The 23299-nt window shown below is 40.8% G+C and overlaps 1 protein-coding gene across 1 annotated transcript in view; it reads right to left on the bottom strand.

Annotated features, from left to right (window-relative positions):
* ADAM12 (ADAM metallopeptidase domain 12) overlaps positions 1-23299 on the bottom strand; it is a 187156-nt gene that overhangs the window by 151039 nt on the left and 12818 nt on the right. Inside the window, exon 2 of the mRNA XM_055818570.1 lies at positions 19021-19154. Coding sequence (XP_055674545.1) covers positions 19021-19154 — 134 coding nt within the window. The remainder of the gene's footprint in view (positions 1-19020; positions 19155-23299) is intronic.

The following is a 23299-nucleotide window of genomic DNA, read 5'->3' as shown; positions in this document are numbered from 1 at the left end:
AAGATCTCTGAGCTCAGACTTCATTCTCCCTAAACATTTTTTCGTATTATGTGGCTCAGATTAAATCTTCTTTGCTAATTTGTTATTGCAATCACAGATATGCTTCTGGATTCAAGTTTCCTTTTGCATCACAAGTACTGGAATGCAAACCGAAAGAGAGGAGATGGTATTTAATTTCCACTCTTTCAAACTGTAATTTCTCTCTGATGATCTTTTGAAGATGATGAATGAGTTATACAAAGACAGATAAAATATTAATATTTTCAACCTAATGGAAAGGGCAATTTTACCCCAGTCTTGGGCTACTCAAGATAACTTGACAAACTTTCCAAAGCTGTAGTTCCAAGACAAATGAATCATTTTTATATCCTGGAATGTGCCCTAAGAGAAAGAAGAATCTGAAGATTTCCTAGTAACACAAATGATATTGCAAACCTGTGGGCAGCATCTCACATTCTTCTGCTTAATTAGAAAGACACTTTACTTACAGATATCTTATCTATACATTTACATTCTTGTAGAAAATAAATTACATGAAGTAGTGTGGAAATCTTGGAAAGCCTATCTAAAAAAGCACTCTCTAGAACAAAAACATATGTTGTTTTCTGAATGATACTCAGAGATTTGAAGTATTAATGTCCAACATATTTCTTGCTACAAAGGCAAAGACAAAACATAGATGAAAATGCCATTACCATTACTATATACACAAAAAACTGTAAACAAAGCCTATCTATTAATTAAAAAGTACATTTTAAAAGATATCTAGCTAGATTATAGAAGGCCAATATGCTTCTAATCCCTCCTGTAGATAATGTGCATAACTATTTTCAATTATTAACTGAGCTTATAGAAAATATTTCCTTTATTACCCATAGATTCAATAAGAATAAGCTATAAAAGATATTTCTAGAGAAGTTTTCTCAGGACATATTAGATAAACTTGTCGGTCTGAAAATAACCCCTGTATCAAGGTTATATAAATTGATATTAAAGTTCAGCGAAGATCTGCTTTACACTAAATCATCCAGAAATAGCACACCCTTTCTCCATTGAAGGGCATGCGGTAAATAACTGAAGAGGAGGTAAAAACAGATAATCAATTATTTCAGTTGGCTTCAGGGTTAGTGCTGAAATTTTCAGCCCCTTCGAGAAAAAGCAAAAATCAATATAGCACGGAATTTTGAGATAACAAAGAAAGAAACATCTCAAAGGCATTTGCAACATGTGATAAAAGTATAAAGAAAAGTCTGCTGTCACCTTCAGCTGCTCTACCACACAATGTAAATGAACAAAAATATTCCCGTTTCTTTGCTGAACCGACTGCACAGGGTTAGAACACAGAAAAATGAAAATTCTGCAGAAGGCCCATAAAATGTTTCAATTGCTCAACCTCAGCCTTATGGACCAGAATGAGTAACAATATTTTTTAGTTCAGCCAGTGGATGCTGGAGTCAGATACCCATAGGGACTGGGGGAAAATAAGTTTGACAGTAGTTTTGAAATAATGGGAGAAAGTAGCAGTTGCTCTTGCAGCTAAAAGATGAGGAGCAAGTAAAGTTTGACACTGCAAACTTTATTTGGATCGCTCTGGATGTAACCAGACCTTTTTCTGAGACCTGCCTCTGCAAAACACAGGCTACTAGAGTATCCCATCATGAGAGAAGACTGTCTATCCGCCTTTCTGGACAGCTTTCAGTTGCTCTTAGGCTCACATATCATTCAAGCATGTATTTACGATGTTTACCCCGCTTCTTGTCACTCCATTGTTTGTACGAGTCCTGCTATAACTTTGCCTGCCTTCCCCAATACCAGAAGCCAGTGAATTAGCACAGGTAAGACAGAAAAATAAGGGTCATCTGAGACAGTTTATTTTATGTGCTTTCACTTGAGAAATACAATAAAGCTCTGACAACACACTGATTTAAATGTTGGTGAGAGTCTCAAATTCTCTGTGTCTTATTTCAGTTCCAGAGATTATTCCCCACCCCCGGGATTAAACCCAGTGGAAATTTAAACACAAGTTTCCCCAGGGATGGGCTATGATACTTGGAGTATTAAGGTATTTGCACTAGCTGCATGGTGTGCCATATGCTGTTGAATTTCCATCAGCTTTGGAGATTTACTGTCTTCTGAGAGACCTAGAACTACAAACCAACTATTCTTTGTAGGGGAAAGAAAAAAAAAACAACCAAAACAGAAAAATCATATTTTCCAGCTTAGTATTGGGAAGAGTTGGTAACCACAAAAGAGATATATTACTGAGGAGCACTGAGTGAAAAAATCTGTTGAACACCTGAAAATTTCTATTAGGCCAACCACAGTATTATCTGCTCCCAACATGCCACGCTCTGCATCCCATCTACTGTCTTCATAGCTACTGACACAGAACTGCAGAAAAGATACTGAATGAAAACAAACAAACAAAAAACAACAACCAAAACCAACCAAAAACAACCAATTTGGGACTGAACGTGTTTTCATTCAGACGATCCTTCAAAAAAACCCAACAATCCCCAAACCCATCACCATGTCTCCGTTCACTGCTAGTTAAAGCTCAGACAGCTCTGCAACACAGCCCATGTGTACCAGGACTTTACAACCCCAATGTCCCAGAATGTGTTTTGAATTACTTCATGCTTATTGTAAACAGTTGAAATTGTCATCTCAGGATTTGGTCTATTTATGATGCACTCCAGTTAAATCCTCTCCTCCCTTCCCCCTTCCTGAAAATCTTTTGAAGCTTTGATGCTTCCTCAGAGTAACAGATGACACAAATACGAGCCTGCTGCTGCCACCCAACATTGCTTATGGCATTATACTCCCAGAAAGCCATCGAAGGGCCTCCAGTGAAGCCCGATTATTTCTGTGTAACAAGTTTTCCATCAAATCCAGAAAGATGTACAAGAGACTTCCCCCAGCTTTCAAAAGATTAATTTCCCCATGCAAGTTTTGTTTTCAACATTTTATAGCATCTACTTTGGAAAGAGGCAATGAGGAAAGTGCTGCTACAGGACATAGTCAACAGTTCACATAGACACCGTATTTTTTCACAACCTGTCTCGACAGAATGACATATACATCTCTCTCTTGAACGTCCAAAATTTCCCAAGGAAAGGGTTTCCTCAGGCTGTCTGCTGCTGTTCTCTGAAACTGTCTTGCACATCTATTAGGTGTCTCTATCACTGCTGCAACCGCACACCTATAAGGCAGAGATGTGCCACTATCTCCATTTACAGATGAGCAGCTAGAGCACGGAGAAGCTAATTGATTTGTCCATGATTACACGGGGACTCTGCAGTACAACACAAAATTTAACAAGTCCTTCCAGGGCCATAACTACTTCCTCCGTAAACCAAGCCACTTCAGGTTATAAATATCCCAACCTCCGTGGCATCCCAATCCGCCTCTGTGATTACAGTGCCCAGCCACAAATTAATAATGAAATATAACAGAACAAGCAAAAGGCTCAACTTCTGCCAGGGCATTTTCTGTTAGCTGTGGTGGAGTTATAGGTGATGTTGTAGTTGTCTATGTCATTATTTAGTCTGGTTTTAGGTTGTGCAAAAACCGAAGAGAAAGAAAAGCTATGGGGCAAGAGTCTTCATCCTAGGCAAGAAACAGATGTTCCCTGGTTTTAGGTAGTTATAATATCTGAAAAATCCAAATCTTATTCACTGAAATGTAGAGATGGCAAAAGTTTGCAAAGCATGTATTTATAAAGGAGAAAGAATTGTCTCCATTTTACATCAGATAATAGAAAATGTGGCTTATGGAACCTCAGAGGTTCCTGCCCCATGTCAGGATCAGCTATACCTCTCTCATTAGCAGCCGTTTCTCTGGCTTCTGTGAAAATCAAGTACATTCCGAGAGACTTCAGAGCTGCCCTTCCTCACTATATGCACGTAAATACATCCTTTTCTCATTATCTTCATTACTGAGCTCTTACTTGCTGCCTGGTAGGGCCATTCATCTTGCTCCTGCTAGTTGTGGAGCATACCTAACAGTGACACAGAAACTGATCACTCCCTCTTGCCCTCCTGCAGCCATTTACACGCTGCAATGTTTATCACGTCTCCGTCCAGCCTCTCCCTCCCCAGACTGACAGTCCCAGCTCTCTGGTCCTCCCTGCGGGCAGTGGCTCTGGACCTCCAGCTGTTCCCGGCCCTCCTTCCTCTGGTCTCCCCAGGCGACCTCTCTCTCTCGTTTGTTTTAATGGCTGTTCTCCTTCCCAGTAATTATTCAGTGAGGATCTGGTATGAAACACACACAGTCTCCAGGGCTGCGGTCTCCTGTGAGATTCAACACCTCAGTGGTCTGGTCCACAGCCTCCTCCCCACACTACTGAGTACTCCAGCCACTGGATCATTATTAACGAACAGGTTTGTGCCACACTGTTACACTTCAATACTCCTTTTATTTATTCAGTACTCCTTTTATTTATATTTTTCTTCCCCACAGAAAGCAAGAAGTCCAACCTTTCGTTGAGGTATGCACCTGAACTACTGTGTTACCACTCCTTTACAGCCCTTTAAAAAAACAAAACCACGTAATGCTGCACCACGTTGCATATTTAGTGACGCGAGTATATAAAACTTTGCCTGCGAAAACATGACATATTGCACCAGAATTCTCGGTTTTGTACTCCTGAGTCATATAAGTTAGCAGAATGTGAAGAGGAAGGCTGCTGAAAAGGTTCGTTAGTGTCTCCGTAAGCAGCAAGTGTTTGCCAGACATGGGTACCACTATGTTGTAGCACAGTGTCAGCCAACACAGTATGTTTAGAGCGGGACTTTGAAGCACAGAAGCAAGTCAGATTTTTTTTGGCAGGTTTAAAAGTATATATAGTTCTTCTGGAAATTTTCATCCAGGCTTATCAACATATAAATAGAGAAGGTCCCTGCAGGGGTTCCCCCTACTGTGCTGATTTCCTCAAATGATGAGGGAAGGAGCATTTTAGAGCCATATCACACATAAACGACTAGCCTTGCTCACCAGAAGACTAAAGAGTTTCAGAGAGCAACTCAGACGGACAACTCATCGAGTTGCACAAGAAAATAACATTTGAGGACTGAACAAGTTGGTTAGACTTAGAAAGGATTAGGAAGAGCAAAGATGCCACGCCTGTACTCGTCCCCTGAGGGATTCCTGAGCAACTGACTCTGAACTGCCTTAGCACAGGGATGTTGCATCAACAGTTACTTGCTTTTACATAAAGACTCTGTTTTTAAAGAAACCTGCATTTCATGATACATTTGATATAGGTACATAAAATGAAGAAGGTATATCAACTGCTCCGCCCCAAAGAACTCAATTGAATTTTAGTTTGCAAATCAAAATTCACAGATAAGGATACCTCACGCATACAAACTCTAAGCTAAATACACGGGACAAGTTATTTCCTATCCATCTATCAAGGCTGTGACAGTGACATTGCATCAACAGACAAGATCCAAGCTCCCTAAAATCGAAGAAGCAAATTTGCTCATTCTGAGAGATGCAGAGGAATGATTTTGTGGGATAGGTAAAGACAGCAATAAACTGCCATATGACTTTATTTTATGCTGAATAAAATTCTCACTAGCTCATGGTAGACTGTCAGGTGCCAGACAGCACACCAGAAGAACGTGAAAGTAATTTCACTATCGCTCTTGAGAAACTTTTTGAACTTTCACTGCTGTGACAAGAAAATATATGCACATAATATAAAAATGTAGAATGTAAAAATGCAAAATGGCCTAGTGGCTGCTAAAAAAAACCCCAAAGCACAGAGTAGGATTTCCAAATCGTTTGGCTTGATTGTGATGGCTAATGTAAGAATTCACATTCAGCTTAAGCAATACACCTGTGAGACACAGCTTTGTGCTTGAATGGTGATATATTGATTCATCTTGCCCTGAGAAAGATAAAGATTTTGCTGGAAAACCAAACCAGCATTGCCTTTGAAGACTTCAAACAGAGGCTGGACTCTTCATCTAAATTGTTAGTAATGAAGGCTGTGAAGAATTGACCTGAACCACCTGACCTAAACCCCTCATTTCATGACATTCGGGGGAAGGGGGGGGGAAGGGGAAAAAAAAATCCATCTCCTTTGTTATCTGCCCAAAATTATTTGAATTCTAGGAAATGTTGTTCAGCTCTGACACACAATGGGGAACCCCACAAGACACTTATTTCATATACATCAGCCAAAATATCTGTAGCAGCTGCTGCTGCTGCAATTTTTAAGCTCTTTAATGATAAGACCAATAAAATCCACACTTTCAATGACTGAATACTGTTTTTTTTTTACACTGCCTAGTGCTAAGATTAGAACAACTCTATCTACATATATGAAGTTCATGACATTGGCAAGTATGTTACAAGGACACACTGATAAGCTCTCCGCTTCTAAATTAAATTCCTTCCTAACAACATGTCCTAGAAGAGCAGAAACATTGATAGGAATTCCACTCAATAGTATATATTATGATCTGATTTCAACACACAATCTTGCTGTGACCTTATTCAGCCATTTTTTCCTCATATGTTGCAAAAAAATTCAAACCATGATTTAAGAGCTGAATCCTGCAACAAGGTTGGAAACAGATTATCTCTATGTATATATAGCTATAGATAGCAATATAGACACCAATATACCTGCTGTATTGATATAGATACAGATATACCCACTGAGAAATTCATAATGCGGTGGGGAGGCCTCAGGAATCACTTTTTTAAAGAAATGGCTCAAATCTAGTTGTCATTATCTCCATCTCAAACCCACATATTTAGAGAAATTGCTAAATACTAATTCTGTGAAGGCCAAAATTAGAATTTATTTCAATTTTACACACTGAGATTTCTTTTTAAATAAGTTAATAAAAGATGTATGAAAGTGTGTTCAAACTAGTACATTAAATTTTAAAATTAAATTGATGTTTGATGATTAAATGGCATATTAGAGAGCAGTAAAAACGTAAACATGAAAGAAAAATACATAGTACACTGAAATATTATTTCTCAAAATGTTCCTTAAAATAAAGTGTTTTCATGTCAGTGTTAATCTCCCTCAGAAGAAAGGTGATCATGCTAAACTTGGACTGATTCATATGGCTCATCATACACTATAAAGATATCAATTAATGCTCTTCATAGTACTTACAAGATGCTTTTAAACTGCCTCAGTGATTGCAACAGTGAAAACCGTCGTATACAGCATTGCAAACACTCCTCTTTAATTCTTTGAGAAGTAAAATCTTGAAAATATTTGTTCCTTTGTTATCACAACACATGCATGATTTATCCTCAAATGCAAGACATCCCTCTTTCCCCCAGAACAGCAAATCCCTGCTCCCTAAAAAGTTGTACAGTGAGTGTAAGAATGCAAATAACACTATTAATCTGAAATCAGACATTACCAAAACCAAATTAATGTCCCATGACTTGGATTAAACATTACTCCCATTTTGTAGATGGAAAAGGCCGAGACAATAAAAGGGGAGTTTGCTGTACAAAGCAAACAATTTTGGTTTCTGTCTTTAAAAAGCCCAACTTTTTCTGTCCTTATTTTAAATTTGACCTCTGCATCTTGAGGGTTTCCAGGCTCTTGATGCTTGGTTTCTGCAGAGGGGTGGTTTTCTGTCCTCCCTCCTATGGGGATCCTGGGAAACAACCGCCTTGGTCTGGAAGGCTCCCACCGATCACAGTTTAAACCCGTCCAGCCCAGTTCTCTTTTTTCCTTTATAATCAACGTACCATGCCAGTAAGCCATTCTGCACTAAACTCACAATGAAAAAAGGACATCAATATTTTGAAATATCTTTTCATTGCAGCTGAAGCCTTTTACAACCAGAAATGCTAAAGTAATAAATAGAAACTCAATAAAGTATGAAATATAGAACTTTATGTATAATTATGGTTATTTAAATTTATTTTAATTTCTCTCTGCAGGGTGTGCTTTTGGGGTTTGGCTTTGATTTTTACATATGCCACTCTCTTATTCACTGTAATTTGCATGCCTCAATGTATTCTCAATAGCTACTTCACTAACAAACATGACATCTCTTGGCAATAAAAGGTTAAAATTCACTTTGCCTTCTGACTATAACAGAAATACTTTTGCAAGCTAATGATTGTAACAGGCTGGTCTGCTCCCAAATAAACATTCTAGGGATTTCCTGAGGTGTTGTTTTGTTTTGCCTTTTCTTCACCCCCCAACCCCACTCCCCACCCCTTTTTAATTGAGGGAGAAGAATTTGGAAGGCACAGCAAGCTTAGAAGTTATTTCAGTCAGAAATGTGTATATGTTGTCTTTTTATACACTTTTAAAAGTAAAAAAAATACATTTACACAGCTTCTGGATATTCATTTTATAGAAGAAAAAAAATATCTTTAAAGCTTATCCAACTCATCTCCTTCTGCCAGCTTCCCTTGCCAACTCTTTCTTAGTAATGCCAGTAAACGCCAAAAAAAGTCTGGTTTAAACAATGTTTCTGTCTGTTGAAAGCAAGAGAAAGGCAGTTTCTGTTGGAGACACTCAATTTAGGGATCCCACTTTTAATCCTGCTGCTGAAAACGCACCCTGACCATGTCAGCGTAGCAGAAGGGAGTGTGCAACGCTAAACCGGCAATGCGTGAGAAGTTGCTTTGAGGACAAAATTACACAGTTCCTCTTATTGGCTTTTCCCGCAACAGATTAATTTCCAGAACCTCCCCTCTCCTTTGAAAAAGGCAGATTCAGTCTCTGCCAAGGAAACGGTCCTTTTTGGGGCAGGGATATTACGGCTGTTCAGATTAACATATCTAAGAGCTTTTGTCTCATCGTCACTTGCCAGGAGCTGAAGCAGACCTCCTCCAGCAGCGCCTCTTTTTCAGTACAAGATGTACTTAATGTGAAAACATCTAGGGAAGGATGATGGAATGGGTGAAACTAAAGTAAATAATGTCATCTGAGAGACACCAGAGTAGGATTTCATCCAAGATTGCTGCCCGAAGGAGCCTGCCATCTCCAACACTCACACAAATGAAGTGTGCCGGAAAAGACCATCTGCCAGCGCGCAAAAATTAGGCATCTCAAGGAAGATCTGATCCTCCCCTAGCTAGGCAGCAGCTCTGACTAAAACTGTTTGCTCCTGTGCCCGTTTAAGTGGCATCAGGTAACACGTACAATTCTCCTGAATATTAGAATTATCTATAGGCTTCACATTAAACATCTAATGTAAAATGCTGCCACCTCAGAAGGAGGTAAAGCACTCCAGACAGTGACGACTGGCTGGGAAGGGTTTGGCAGGTTCACCCCCAAAAAGACTGGTTTTGTGCAGGACTTCTGAAGTGCTCCTCCAAGGATGTGGTGAGTGGAGAGAGAAGGAGCAAACAGGGAGATGAACCCTGCCAAGAAACCGCCCAGTAGTTCCTGGTAGAGGGAGATGGCCAGAAGTTCATTCAGCAGAAGCGCAATAAAGTTGAACCTCATGCAGGAGACACAGTAAGGGCAAAGGAATGAGGGTAGGACCTAAGAGCACTTCATTTCCTGAGAGTGATTCAAACTTCAGAAGAAACAACATATTAGCGTCCTGGAAGTTGGGGCAGAGGTTGAAAAGGCAATGACAAAGTCATAGCTGGAGACCTAAATGGAGCTGAATGCATTCCGGTTTGCTGAAGGAGCAATGAGAGGTGAAAATACCTCTCCTTGGATCCAGTGGCCTTGTCAAAGCAACCATGTGTGTCTAACTGCTGCATTGGGGTGAGCAAACACATACTTCATTGCAACCAGTATCACCAGTGGATTCATCGTTACACTGACCAGCAGCATCACAAGCATGTCCTTGCAGGACAGGGATGAGACCAAGTCCAGCAAAATGCCTGCAGGCTCTGGCAGCACCCCACTGCACACCTGCACCGTGCACACAGAAATGCATCGCACAAAGTACCACCAAACACATTTCGTCTCCAGTCTCCCCAAGCTTCATCACACTGCTGCGTCTACAATGCTGTAAATTGCAATTTTGTTAAATTAAGCTTCGAAAGTTCAATTATACGTTAAAACTGTGTCCTTGAGGAAAGGCAGTGCACAAAAGGGACGCACAATTTCCTCAGGGTAGAACAGCAAACTTTCTGCTATATCAATATGATACAGATAATTTTTACCTCATCTGCACAAGCTTTTCAAAAACAATTGGCAGACTTTTGGCAGCCATTTTATTTCTAGAAAAACAGCAACACTTTGAAATCCTTTTATTGCCAAGATATTGCTACTGCATTTAAAAAAGGCTTATTTTCAATCTTAATTATTTTTTTCTTATCAAGCTTTAAACTGCATATAGCCTCTATGATTTCTCATTACACTTCTGAGAAATGAGAAGCATTCCTATAGAAGAGGTAAATCAATGGGGAGTTGAGCAAATCATATTGAAACTGAACCATAATTCAACAACAAAGGCATCAGGCTTGTTAACAATGGGACTCAATGGATCAACCAGCTAAATTTACCTCGTGGTCCCTAAAATACACACCGACCAGAATTCAATTTACTAAGTCTTGCTGAGATAAGGGTCTTCGTCAGGCATACATCAGCAGCTCTTACTTTCCATGGCCTTCCCCTGCTCAGAGGACTCGAGTCCTTTGAAAGGTTCCAAGTGCTGCTGCTGCCTGCGAGTCCTCCAGCGCCTCCGTGCAGGAGCTGAACGCTCCATATACCAAGAGCACGTGGGGGGAGAGAGCCTGCTGTAGGAATTACCTGGTGCTCCGTTTGACTCAAGGCAAGCACAATAAGAATTAAGAACAAGGGAGATTCTCCTCTTGCCTGTAAAAAAAATGATCACATGTTCGTAGCTGGAAAGCAAAGTATTATTTTAATCCAATACTGAAATTCATACCTTACGCTTGCAAGATCTGTTGCAAGAGACATGAAATAGCCAAGTATAAGCTAAATTAATTCAATATGAAAATGCCTCAGTACAAGCACTTTACAAACCCAGTATAATGCCGCATAATTGCAAGAACTTAGTTTTAGATTTAATACCACGTTAAAGGGCTGTTAGCATTAACTGCATCGTTAAAAATAAAAATATGTTTTCCCATTTTTATTATGGAAAGTATGATCTGTTTGTTTGGATACTGGTTGGTTGTGTTGTTGTTTTTTTTAAAATACCAGTCTGAAAACTCATGCTAAAGAACATGGCTTCAGCTCCATCACCTTACAGAGGACCGTATGAATGGATTCCTCCAGCTCTGATCTGAGACACTACCTCATAGCTGGGGGGTCGCAGGCAACAAACGCCACAAAGCTCTTCTGCAGAGTCCCATCGCCTCAGCTGCTGGCAGAGGGAGCCGGGGTGGTACGGGGGGGGGGCAGAGCTCACTCAGCGCCAGTGCATCACTGGCGATCTTCACTGGCCAAGTATGACAAAATTCCTCCCAACAGCTCAGCGTGATACAGGCTCATGAAAGGGACTTTCACCCTGTTGAGGGCTCCAAGATGTTAAGGGGGGCAAGGGGGGGGAAAGTGTCTGGTGAATGGTTAATATAAAACTCTACATTTTCTGTTTATTGAAATAGCAATCTCTCTCAATAATATCTGCTATTTATATTGTGCATAAACTATCACACAAAACTTTACAAACTTAACACACTGTAGCACTTAAGCTAAAAATGAAATGGACCATTTTCTGGGATGAATCCCAATTGCTTAACACTTCCCAGTATGGCCAAGCGTTTCAGGCAGGAAATGAATACTAGTGTATCTAGTTGAAACCAGGGCACTGATTCAGTGCAGACAGAGAAAAGAATTTCCCCTACTCAATCACCAACACAAAGTTTTTATTGGTGGTCCCAGCTCCAGGAATTTCTCAAGCCTGTAGCTGCTACGTAAGATCCAGCAAGTCCCTAGAACCAAGAATCACCTACCGACATTTCTAAAACTTTTCATAAATGAAATTATCAGATTGATTGATTGCTTAAACATAGCTACGGGGCTGGATGAGAAGAAGGGAACATGTTTTCCTCCATGAGAACCTCCTCTTGCACAGGATAGGGTGAGAGGGGTGGCTTTAAGCTGCTTTTGCTCACCAGTGAAGGGATCCAGCCCTACCAGCACCACCACAGAAATTCAACCAAGTAGCAGAGGAGGTGACACATTCCCTTTCCTAATAGCTTCCATGCAAAAATTACGCTATTTCTGAATTAAACAAATACAGAGGAGTTATTAAATAATAGAACATATTTGAACTAATTAGCCCTCACAGTGGCCCTACAAGGCAGAAGTATAGGTCTAATAAAAAGCAAAAGAAATAACAGATTGTTTACTAGGCTATTAAATTAATGACTACCAGGTTACTAATTAAAGGCTCAAGGAGCAGATCTCCCAGAGAATTTTATCGAGGATTAGTGCAGTTTCTCACACCGCTGAGGCTGCCTGTGCCAAGCTGCATTCCCAGCTGATGACACAGCCTTAGCAGCCTGCATAGCTCTGCCTCTTATATTTGATACTCATGAGTCATAAAAATATGGAAAGGACTATAAATTCTGTTTATGCCTCTCTCTCTTTTAAGATATGTAAAACAACTATGTAAAAGAGCTATGAAAGCTGTCCTCTCAGTCTTCAAAGACCTGTTTAAGCAGCACTGTATGATTCCCCTTAATACAATTGTCTGGAAGTCTAAACTTTGGTAATTATTTCAAATGAAAAAGAACAGCAGGAGGCTCTGTTGAAGGGAACATAAACAATTATCACTTGCACGAAGGCTATGCCAGTTATGAAATAAACTTGAATGGGTTTGCTCTTGAAAACGCTGAGCACTAAATTAATTATCTGACATAGCAGGCCCCTCAGCTGTACGCCATGCATCCACCCCAATGCTAGAGTCATGTGAGAGCACCAAGAGGTGCAGCAAAGAAGGGAAATGTGAACCACCACAGAGATCCTGTTAAATTGGGGTATTTCTAATAGGTGCACCTATAACTTCGTAGCAACACTGAAGCTGGCAGGCACACCATGACTCTGGATGACAGACTGGACTATGACGGACCGTGCATATTCTGCCAGTTTGCAAGAGAAATGCAGCAACGCAAGAGCAGGAAGACAGGACCAAACGGGTAAGGCTCATCCCCCCTTGGCAGCTTCAAATATGTTCTTGAATCTCCAGCATTAGTCCTGTGACTTCATAACAAATTCACAGTCATTTCCTGTTCCTTCCAATGATTTTTTGTTTCAATGGCAAAAATCCCTGTTTCAGGAGGTGCTGAATTAGGGCATTAGAGTGAAGGTATGGAAAAAAATGCAAAAAGGTGTAAAAGAATCAGCGTAATGTCCAATACATTCGATAAATCTGGAGAAACATAAAGATAACTTACAGCTGTCAGAGCATGTGATACTTTTACAGGTGGTAGAGAATTTCACATTGAGATTCAAGTTATCACTGTCCAGAATGACATACAGATAATCAAGATCCTGATGTTTGTTTATGAACACAATCCATAACACAGTACTTCACGAATGAGGCAGGCAGAAATGCAAAAGCTACTTCTTTGCAAGCTCAATGAGATGCAATCCATGCTAAGCAGTAAAAAATGGTAATCTTCTGCCACTTTATATGCAGAATCTTTTGAGTTGTGACAACCATACACTTAGAAAAGAGAAGAAATATGGTCTAAGTATGTATTTATAGCTGGCCTTCATCTTTATCTTTGCATTTCACTGCTAGAGTTTATAGTCAAAGCATAACATAACACGAAGAAAGAAAGAAAGAAAGAAAGACAGAAAGACAGAAAGACAGAAAGAAAGACAGAAAGACAGAAAGAAAGAAAGAAAGAAAGAAAGAGAAAAAAAGAAAGAAAGAAAAAAGTATTGCTACAAGAAAAGGAACTCTGTTTTCTTATCTTCCTTTTCTCCATTTTTGAAAACATCTCTTTAAGATTTTGATTTGCAAACCTTATTATACCAGCCCAACCAAAGGAAGGAAAGTGATTCACACTAGTTCAGAATCTGGCCTTGGGAGCTTAAACTTGGTGAAGCAGTTTCAATGTGCTCTGAATCCATTACCCTCTCCCCCAAGGGAAAATTATTTTCTGATTTATTTGGATTTAAATGTCATTGGTGTCAGAGTCATAGCTGTTCTTCATCAGGGAATCATCTGTGGGTCATCCCATCCTCTCTGCCCATCATGGGCATCTTTCTTTTGCTTTGCTTGTCTCTAACCTCAACACAACAGATCTGTGTCTCCTGGTATGCAGAATCCATCCAGCACCCACTACCAAACGAGAGGTCTAACTTTCTGTAAGGTGGGGGAGAGCTTGCTTTTCCAATATATGTTTTACACATTGAGGTCAGTGGCACTATTTCACACAATCCCAGAACAGTCAGGGTCGGAAGGCACCAGGGGTCATCCAGTCCAATGCCCTGCTAAAGCAGGGTCACCTCAAGCAGGTTGCACGGGATCACATCCAGGTGGGCTTTGAACGTCTCCAGAGCAGGAGACCCCACAGCCTCTCCGGGCAGCCTGTGTTCGTGCTCCATCACCCTCCCAGTAAAGTTCTTCCTCACAGCCAGATAGAAGATAGACTTAAAAGAATCAGGTGAGACTCACTGTGATTCAAGTGGATTAAGGATCTAATCCATAAACAGATATATCGCGTGCATCATGGTCCTCTATACGTTACCCAAATTTCATGTTGAAAACCAAATTCTCTGCATCATTTGAAAGCAACCTGGACTGGCAACTTGCAACCTAAAGCATTTCAGGGCTTTCCAGCTTCTCATGTGGCAGTTCAGAAACAATGCTCAGCTCCATGCTGCCCGGCTACAGGTCCTTCAACCCCTGCCCAAGTTCAGCTACATACAAATTTGTCCTTATGAACGGCAATTAGAGCCTGACTGGTGCATACACCTATGTATGGAGTCGTTTAATATTGCAGATGGATACAGAGATCAGAATTGCAAAAGTGTGTGCATAAGCATTAAAAGATGGAAATCATCACCCAGTAAGGAGAGTTGCCCCAGACTTGCTCCTATGCTTTTAGAAACCTCAGAGGATTCAGTCTTTCAAGGCACTTGATCAGCCTTGTGATTGTATTTGAGTCCTTGCAGGAGCCAGTGATGGCATGGTAGATCCTGCACAGACAAGACTGGAGAAAAACCTGCATCTAAGTGACAGATGTCACAACCTCAGGACTCTTTGTTTACTTGCATAATTGATGATATCATGCATGCACAAAATGCTTTCAATTTCCCAGAAACCTAATGCATTTTAAGATCTGGACCCAAAGCTGGATACAAAGCCAACTTCATTAATGAGTGTGTCACTCCAGGAGAATGAATGTCAGCTCAGGGCACTGCCACACCGGGATCTCCCCCAGCGGTACTACTATTTCAAGTCTGTCCGGGATGGTCTCTGGCAGGCAATGTTTCCCCACAGTTACGACCTTTTAAGCATGGAAACAGAGCCAAGAAACCCTTAATGCCCATGTGAACTGCTTCCTGCCCAGCGCTTGTCTCTCCAGGAGAAGGCATGTGCTTCAGGCTCCAGTCTAACACCAGCAATGTTACCTGACCTACAGCTCCTGTGATGCAGGGATCTGGCACACTTTAGCCAGTGTGTGTCCCTAACAGGGTGTGAGGATAAAAGCTGAAGCCAAACAGATGGTCTTCTAAAAATCTTCCCTAAAGTGCTCTGTGTACTAAAACATCACTTACCCAACTCTCATCAAACTTGGCTTGATTTGCAAGTCTCAATCCAAGTCTGAAGAAAAATATTCAGCTGGAAACATGCAGGGAAAAGAGTCTTTTCCCTGCACTTGAATAATACAAAAATGAAACAATTTTGTTCAAACCTTATAATAATTTAAGAAAAATAGAACCCAACCCTCTTGGGTTTAAACCAAGTGCTGGGGAAAAAAAAAGAAAAAAAAGAAAGGAATCTACACAGAATGCAAAGTGACAAACAAATGAAAAAAAGAAGTGGAAGGAGAACTGGAGCTATAATGGTAATGACCTATCAACACATTCTATAATGCACACAAAATTTCAGCGAAGACGGAAATCACATCTGCACCAAATATGGGCAGCTATTGTTTGAAAGCACACAGCGACGTTGCACAACACTTTAAGGTCCTGATTTTGCTGTCGCTCGCCCACAAATACAGTTACGCATCAGTAGTCCTGACTAGCAACAACTGGATGCTCAAAATAGTACCCACTAATTTTAGAAGCATGTTCAGGATTAGCAACTGTATATTATATCCAGTTAATAAAAGGATTTCACTGGGCACCATCAAAATATTCCAACTGAAAATGATCTGCATTTTCTGAATTTAGCAAAAGACGCCAGGAGAAGTGCTAAAAACCACTACCTAGATGAACGGCATCACGCAGTTGCAAACACATACATGCATTTCCACAGTAACTTCTCTTAAGTATACATATTTCATTTTTTAAATGTGTTTCACTATATAAAGTGTTTGCATGAGCATATGCATCTATTTTCGAAACAGAAAGAAGCAATAGCATTTCTGAAATAATGCTCCCACAATGAGATCCTGGTCTGGGTCTCTTATGGCTTTGACTTGGGGTGTGGAGGGCAGGGAGAAAATCTGCCCAGTAAAAGGCAGGTCCCCTCCAGAAACAAAACACTGCATTGGTACTTAAGGAAATGCAAATTTCTTAAAATGTCTTTAAAATTATTTAAATATAATTTGATTACACATCTGATTTAAAAATGTGATTTTCCCTACCATTAATTTGAACTGTCATTCTTAGGAAATACCTATAATCATTAAAGTCCTTGAAAAAGTGCACTCTAACTGTATTAAAGTAAATCCAGGGTGTAGCTAAGAAACTTATTTTTTTCCTTCTCAGTAAATGTAATTTGATTGCTGCTGGTGAGCAGATCTGTGTTTGTGTGATTAGACAGAATGACTAGTTCCAGCTTTTTTGCTTGTGCTCTGCACAGTGTACTGCATAGATGGCCCTCAACAAGGAAGTCATTAGCTTAATAACAACTCCTGACAGATTCTGAATGAGATATGCCAACAGATATTGCAGTGACTCCTGGGGTAAATGAAAGGACAGTTTTATCTTCAAGACGGGAAAGAAAGAGTAAGCTGCACTAAATGACTAGCACGGTTTATCGGGGGCTAGTTGTTAAGCAGGAGTATTTATGATCAAAGGAGTGGAGAATGGGGCTATCATTGTGAGGTAATTATCTACACACAAATAACTTTAATACTTCGGCATTTTTATAACAACTACATTATTTATTTTACTATGTATTCTATTGCAATACCATTTCCCTGGTTATGCAGTACTGTGTACTTGCACTTTATTTTACTTCATATAAAATTAAAATAAAACGGAGGAGCACTTTGAAATGAGTTGAAGAACAATAGCTCCTATTTAAGCATCAAATACAACAGTATTTAACTTTTGTGCTTTTGATCAATATTTATGTGACAAGCTATTCATTACTCTTCTCCTCTACCAATTTAATGCTGTTGTTCTTGCCACAGCCTGAACTGCACTTTTGTGTATTTAATTTATAACTGTTTCCATGGAAAAGAAGTATTCAAAGAAAAAAAGTGCTGATACAGCACTTGGATCTTTCTACCAAACCACAAATCTTTTCTAATGTTCATCTTAAACTGAAAGTAATTCTGGGAAACAAATTAATGATATAAATCACATTATCATTACTCACATAAAGATACTCTGTTGTAATGCTTTGAGAAAGCTACAGTGAGTAGCTAAAAGAACTCTATATGGAGAATGCCTGTTTCTAATTAAATGACCTAAAAATAGCACTGCACATATATCTAGGACCAAGCCATCTGTGTTATCTCTCTAAGATAAGCCATTACACACCCACAATGATATCCCTTTCATCACTGCAGATATTCAAAACTAGGAATGGCCCTTCTTTTCCATTTAGGAGGGGGTGGGGGGGCAGGGAAGTAAACAAAATTCTAATCCAGACAAGGTTTTTTGAAGCTCAGATCCCTAGTTTTGAAATCTCTTTTCAAGCCTATTTCTGTCAATCAGCAGAAAGATTCAAAAGCAAGAACTCAAGTAGGATTTCTCCATGAAACATTTTCCCGATGCATTAAAGAAAGTTGTTCCTAAAGGGCTGGCTGTGCTGTTTGCACTGTTTGCATGTGATGGTTTTTGCTTTGCTTGGGTTATTTTTTTTTGAAAAAAAAACAAACAACAACCCTTTTTTCTCCTCATTCTGACAATTAAAAAAAAAAAAAAAAAGTAAGCTGGAAGAAAAACAGACCTGAGTTAAAAAAGTTGGCTAAGAGATTCCCGTGACATCTTTGGTGATAATCAACAACAACCTGTCTTCATGCTTCAAGCAGGGGACCAAGCAGACAGAAAACAGTCCTTTTCTCCTAAAAGCCCATATTATCTGCCAATGTCCAAGGGAAAAAAAGGAGGAAAGCTTATCAGGGCCTGTCAAGAGGGGGAACAATCTCTTCTTGGTCAGAACTAGCGATGGATTATCGCCTTGTTAGGCAAGGGGAAAGCAGAGTGTGAAGGGTGACTCGCCCCCCATCCCCCCCGCAGTACATGGGGTGGCATCCGGGGGCCATCTCCCATGATGGGCTCCAGGTAATGCCTCAGGCTGCAGTCAATAAAGCAACATTATTTACACTTTTCCTTACAGTTTTTGCTGTCATACTGTATTTAATCAAGGAAATGTGTTTGGTGTATTTGCCCCTCCCTCTGTTTTGGGGCTGTTTTGCTGTTGTATGCTACAATCTTGAGCAATGTAAGTTAACTTCTTCAAAAAAATTCTTTCACTTCAAGCTTTCATTTCTGCCACCAGAAATAAGAATGCCACGTTACAGTAAAAAGGTAATAATTTCCGCCAAAGACCTTACTCATTTTCTGAAATTAGGTAAGTAACAATTTAGACAGCAGACTCACTACAAAAATATAAAAAATACTCCTATAATTGATATGATGAAGCTAAGTGCATTTACTTGCCCCTAAAGCCTTCAAATTGTTATACACCTCAGAATAAAGTAATAGGCAAAATGAAGACTAACCTTTGAATAAATGCCATTTACTGGTCTCCACTCTTCTCCATTCAAAAGGAAGGGAATTGTTATCTCATAATCTTTTGACTGGTCCGTTGGCATCTGCTGTCTCCGGGACTCCAATTTGCTGTCCACATTCTCGCCTAGGGACAAGGAGAAGCACTTCATGTTAGTTGGGAACAGCAGCTGGCAATGTGAACCTTGCTACTTAAGGGACCTGCGGCACGTTTCAAAAGGAAATCATTCAGGAAAAGGATGAAACATTAAAACACTGTGGGGTCATATTGTCAGTGTCAAAACCTACACAAATTCCTGGGAGAGCTAGGGTTCTGGGAGAGAAGTGTCGAGCTTGATTAGATGTTGCGCTTCTGTAGCAGCAAAAGACAAAGCCTGGCCATACAGGAGTAGAGATACCGGGATGCAAAGAGAAGGAGCTGGGATGCCAAATTGAAATAAAAAAAATTTGGAGAGGAATTGTCACCACTATTGAAAGTTTTACATTAATAATTATACTAGACTTTGCATTTTTTTTTTTCATTGAAGATGATAGCAGGAGGAAATGCAATAGGTGTCATCATTAAGACAGTAAGCGAGCTGCAGGAATTTAACAGAGATAAGATCTTATCAGGACTATTTTTCCGTAATCGAGGTAAGAAATCAGCCTTGAGCATTCCACTCCCCAGTCCCTCTTCTCCCCATTCCTCTTCCCTGATACATTCACGCAGAGTCAGATTCAAGGCAGAAGTGGTGGTAGGCGAGCGGGGGGACAGTGGCCCAGGGTGTAACTGGCCCTGCTCTCCCTGGGCGAGCAAACCCTGCAGTTGCATGACACAGGCTCCCTAAGGGCAGACAGTGATCCCAGACTTTCCCTTATGTCCTTCCCGTTTCTGTAATGGGGTCAGCCAGTCCTCACGCTTTGCGAGCTGGAGTTACAGCATAGACGTAACAACCCAGTCTGGGCTCCTGAAAGCTCCAGGTTTGACGTACACAGCAGATCTACCACGTTTAATCCTTGGTATTTTATCATCCCCCAAACATTTCTTAATGCACCATCTCTACTCCGCTAAACACGGAAATGTATGGTCGTGCTCTGTTTTAACTATCCTGAACTGGGTGCAACAAAAGAATGAATATTTATTTAGCAGCCTCGACATTTCTATATGGACATGCAAGGAATTCATAAAGTACCGAGAATCCCGTACCATCGAGGAGGCACATTCTCATTAGTGGGGGAAAAAAAAAAATCTAAAAGAGAATGTAAACTCCCATTGACATAATGTTCAGCTCCTACACAGTCAGATGACTTCATTTCATAGTACAATGTCAAACAGCTATTTGCATGCAACATTTATCGAGCGTTTTTCCTCTCACTAAACATACTAATGGCATGGTGCCTGTCAAAGAACAGCCCCCCCAAACAACATCATTGTACGGTATTGAGAAAAAGCCTTAAAGAGAAGATAGGGATGGGTTCCAGGTACCGTGGGACATTCAAAATGTTGGCGGGGTTTGCCACGCTCTTGACCTACCATCACACTGAGCCCCTTGGTGCACTTGGACCCCACGAGGATCAAACCTGCGTCTTCACAGGTGCTCTAGACATGTGACAACCCTCAGTTAAGATGAAGAAGGGCCAGTGTTACCTTTCTTCCTCCTCCTCCTCCATTGCCTTTGCGCTAGGAGGTGCAGAGGGAAGGTGGTGGGGCAGCGTTTCAGCAGTTAAACCGTGGCTCAGGGCTGCACCGTGCACGGGAGCGAGAGGTGAGCTGTAGGGACCTGCCCACGCAGCCCAGCGCTCAGTACCACCATCCCAGCAGCCTGACCTATCCCCTCTGGCCACCTAACACACTCTGAGAATCCAGACATATGTTTTGAGCAGAATAATTTAGTCACTATTAGAACTATTTAAAAATTTTGTACGCAGTCATCACAGTTAAGCCGATGCCAGAGGAAGACAAGCTCGGTATTTTCCAGCATGCTTTTAAAAAACCAAGATGAAAAGATAAAGTATATTGGGGAGAGGAAAGTTGCTTGTTGTATGGTGTTCCTGCAGGAAAGGGTCTCACCTCACCCTCAGCGCAGCCCAAGCCCAGGTGACAGGGGGCTGGGAGGACACTGTGTCAGCCCTTGGAAGTGATGGTCCCAACCCTGCCCACAACTGGGTTCACCCCTGTGGAGATGTACAAGGTACCATCTCATGTGTCTAGGAGGGTCTAGGGAGAACCTCACAGCTCTTTATTCTGATTATCAGCCATGAAGCTCCCTGCACAGAACAGAAATTTATGAAGCATATATCAGAGAAATGAGAAAAGTTTGGCTCCAGCCCTGATTTTTTTTTTTCTTGGCTCACTAGAGCAGTCACAACTATATGAATTAAATGACTCAGGTCCTTCTATTATTTTGTATGATTTCCATTCTGAAAGTCTCATGAGACCTAAATTTTAAGAAACCCTAGGAGTGTACTTCTCCTTCCACTGATGCATTGCTTGCATCACTTCCACACAGTCTTACGCCATGGAGCTGCAGCTAGATATCAGGAAGCATCAAAGTCTTTCTGGTATCTCCTGCATGTGCAAGTTGCCTTTCTTATTAATTCTGCAAAGCATTAACATCACAACATTACCCGAAACAGAAGAAAAGGGGAAAGGGAGGGATGAGTATTTGTGCACAGATGTGTTATTCCCTCATTACGTGTCATGGTCCAGAAACTGCAACTGCTATAAAAATATCACGGGAATAAGGGAACAATATCTACACAACGTGCAGATCAATTTTGCCACTCCTACTCCTGTTCCATTATGACAAAGTGATGCTTGTGGTGCATAACAAAGTAAGATTACAATGAGCAAATTTAATCTTACACACATGCCTATTTAGCTGCACACTGAAAATGCATATTGTGCAGAAGTGTTGATAGTCTGGAGACAGACATCAAGACAGGTTTATAGGCAGCAGTTATATCTTTATTGGAAAAGATAATTTATTTGGGGGAAACAAACCAGACAAGCTTTAGGGATTGCAAACTCTTCTGAAGCCATAAGCATTTATAAAACACAAGATCAATTTCTGTCTAGTTGCTTTCCTTCAGCCAAATATTTTGCTGCTTATCTGAATGTTTTTATTTAAATTATTGGGTGTGATAAAAATCACAGCTTCCTGAAGAAGGCAGAGAAAGCACTGCAGCCCAGTCATGGGGCCTCATTGTGAACAGCACTTGGGCACATGCTTAACATCATGCACTTGCTTAACTCCCAACTGTCCCCAGTGTGATAGATGCATATTACAGTTCCTTTTGTAAATCAAATAATTTATTTTTCTGATTTAAGGTCATTATGTTTACGTACTGTGTATATTTCTGAAAGAGACAAAATGAAGAAAACTGCATAAGTGATATTTAAATTCCAGATCAATCTGTGAATATAAAAGTAGGGGGAAGATAGAAAGGTAAATCCTTCCAATAGGATTCTGCAGCCTCACTGCAAAGCTTCAAAGAACACGTTGCAGAAAATAAAGGATGACAGCCAATGAAGAGTGACCCACACAACCCCATCGGAGGTGGGGAAGATGACAGCATCTAAAGGGCTGTCTAAAGACGTGGGTAGGGAAAGACTGTAAGTCAGGAGGAAAAAAAACCACCACAAAAAAACCATAAGAGTCAGACCAAAAAAAATGTAGAAATTGAAGTTGAAATCTGTGGGAAACTTTGAAAAAATGGGACAAACAGATGTGCAGCCCCAAAGCAGCCCTGAGCCTGAGCAGTGGTGTGGGCTTCTGGGTAGATGCAAAGGTGGGCCAGCTGCTGGCAACCTCGGAGCGCCTTGGCATGCACGGCCCTCGCCTCCAACAAAGTCAGAAACACTGAAGAATCTGTCCCAGGGAGGGCCACGTCACCCAGTCTCTTGCACAATGGCTGCACAGAACACTCCCAGTTTCCCTCTGTGGGTGTTGGGCCACCCATCTCTGAGCATAAGCCCAGCCCTCCCAAAGAGCATCCGAGGGGCACCAGGAGAGGAGCGTGATGGGACGGGACCGGACATCTGAGCTAACGAAGGGTTTCCATCACCTTGATCACATCCCATGAGCTCCCAGTGCTGCAGTTCTTCATGCGCGCAGACGTGCTGGTATTTCCTCTCTGCCACTCTTCATCTCCTTTACCCATTTTCATTACGATTTCTTTGAAGCTGGAACCATTAGAGTTGTTTGCATTACATTAATAATGAGGCCTCTTCTCTACAGGGACTCTCGGTATTACAGCAGTATAAATAGTGTAGTAATTGAAATCAGAGAA

This window comes from Falco peregrinus, chromosome 1, assembly GCF_023634155.1.
Source record: "Falco peregrinus isolate bFalPer1 chromosome 1, bFalPer1.pri, whole genome shotgun sequence".
Classification (NCBI taxonomy): domain Eukaryota; kingdom Metazoa; phylum Chordata; class Aves; order Falconiformes; family Falconidae; genus Falco; species Falco peregrinus.
The sequence above is the reverse complement of the archived record's forward strand: the minus strand, read 5'-3'. Positions and strand labels throughout refer to the sequence as shown.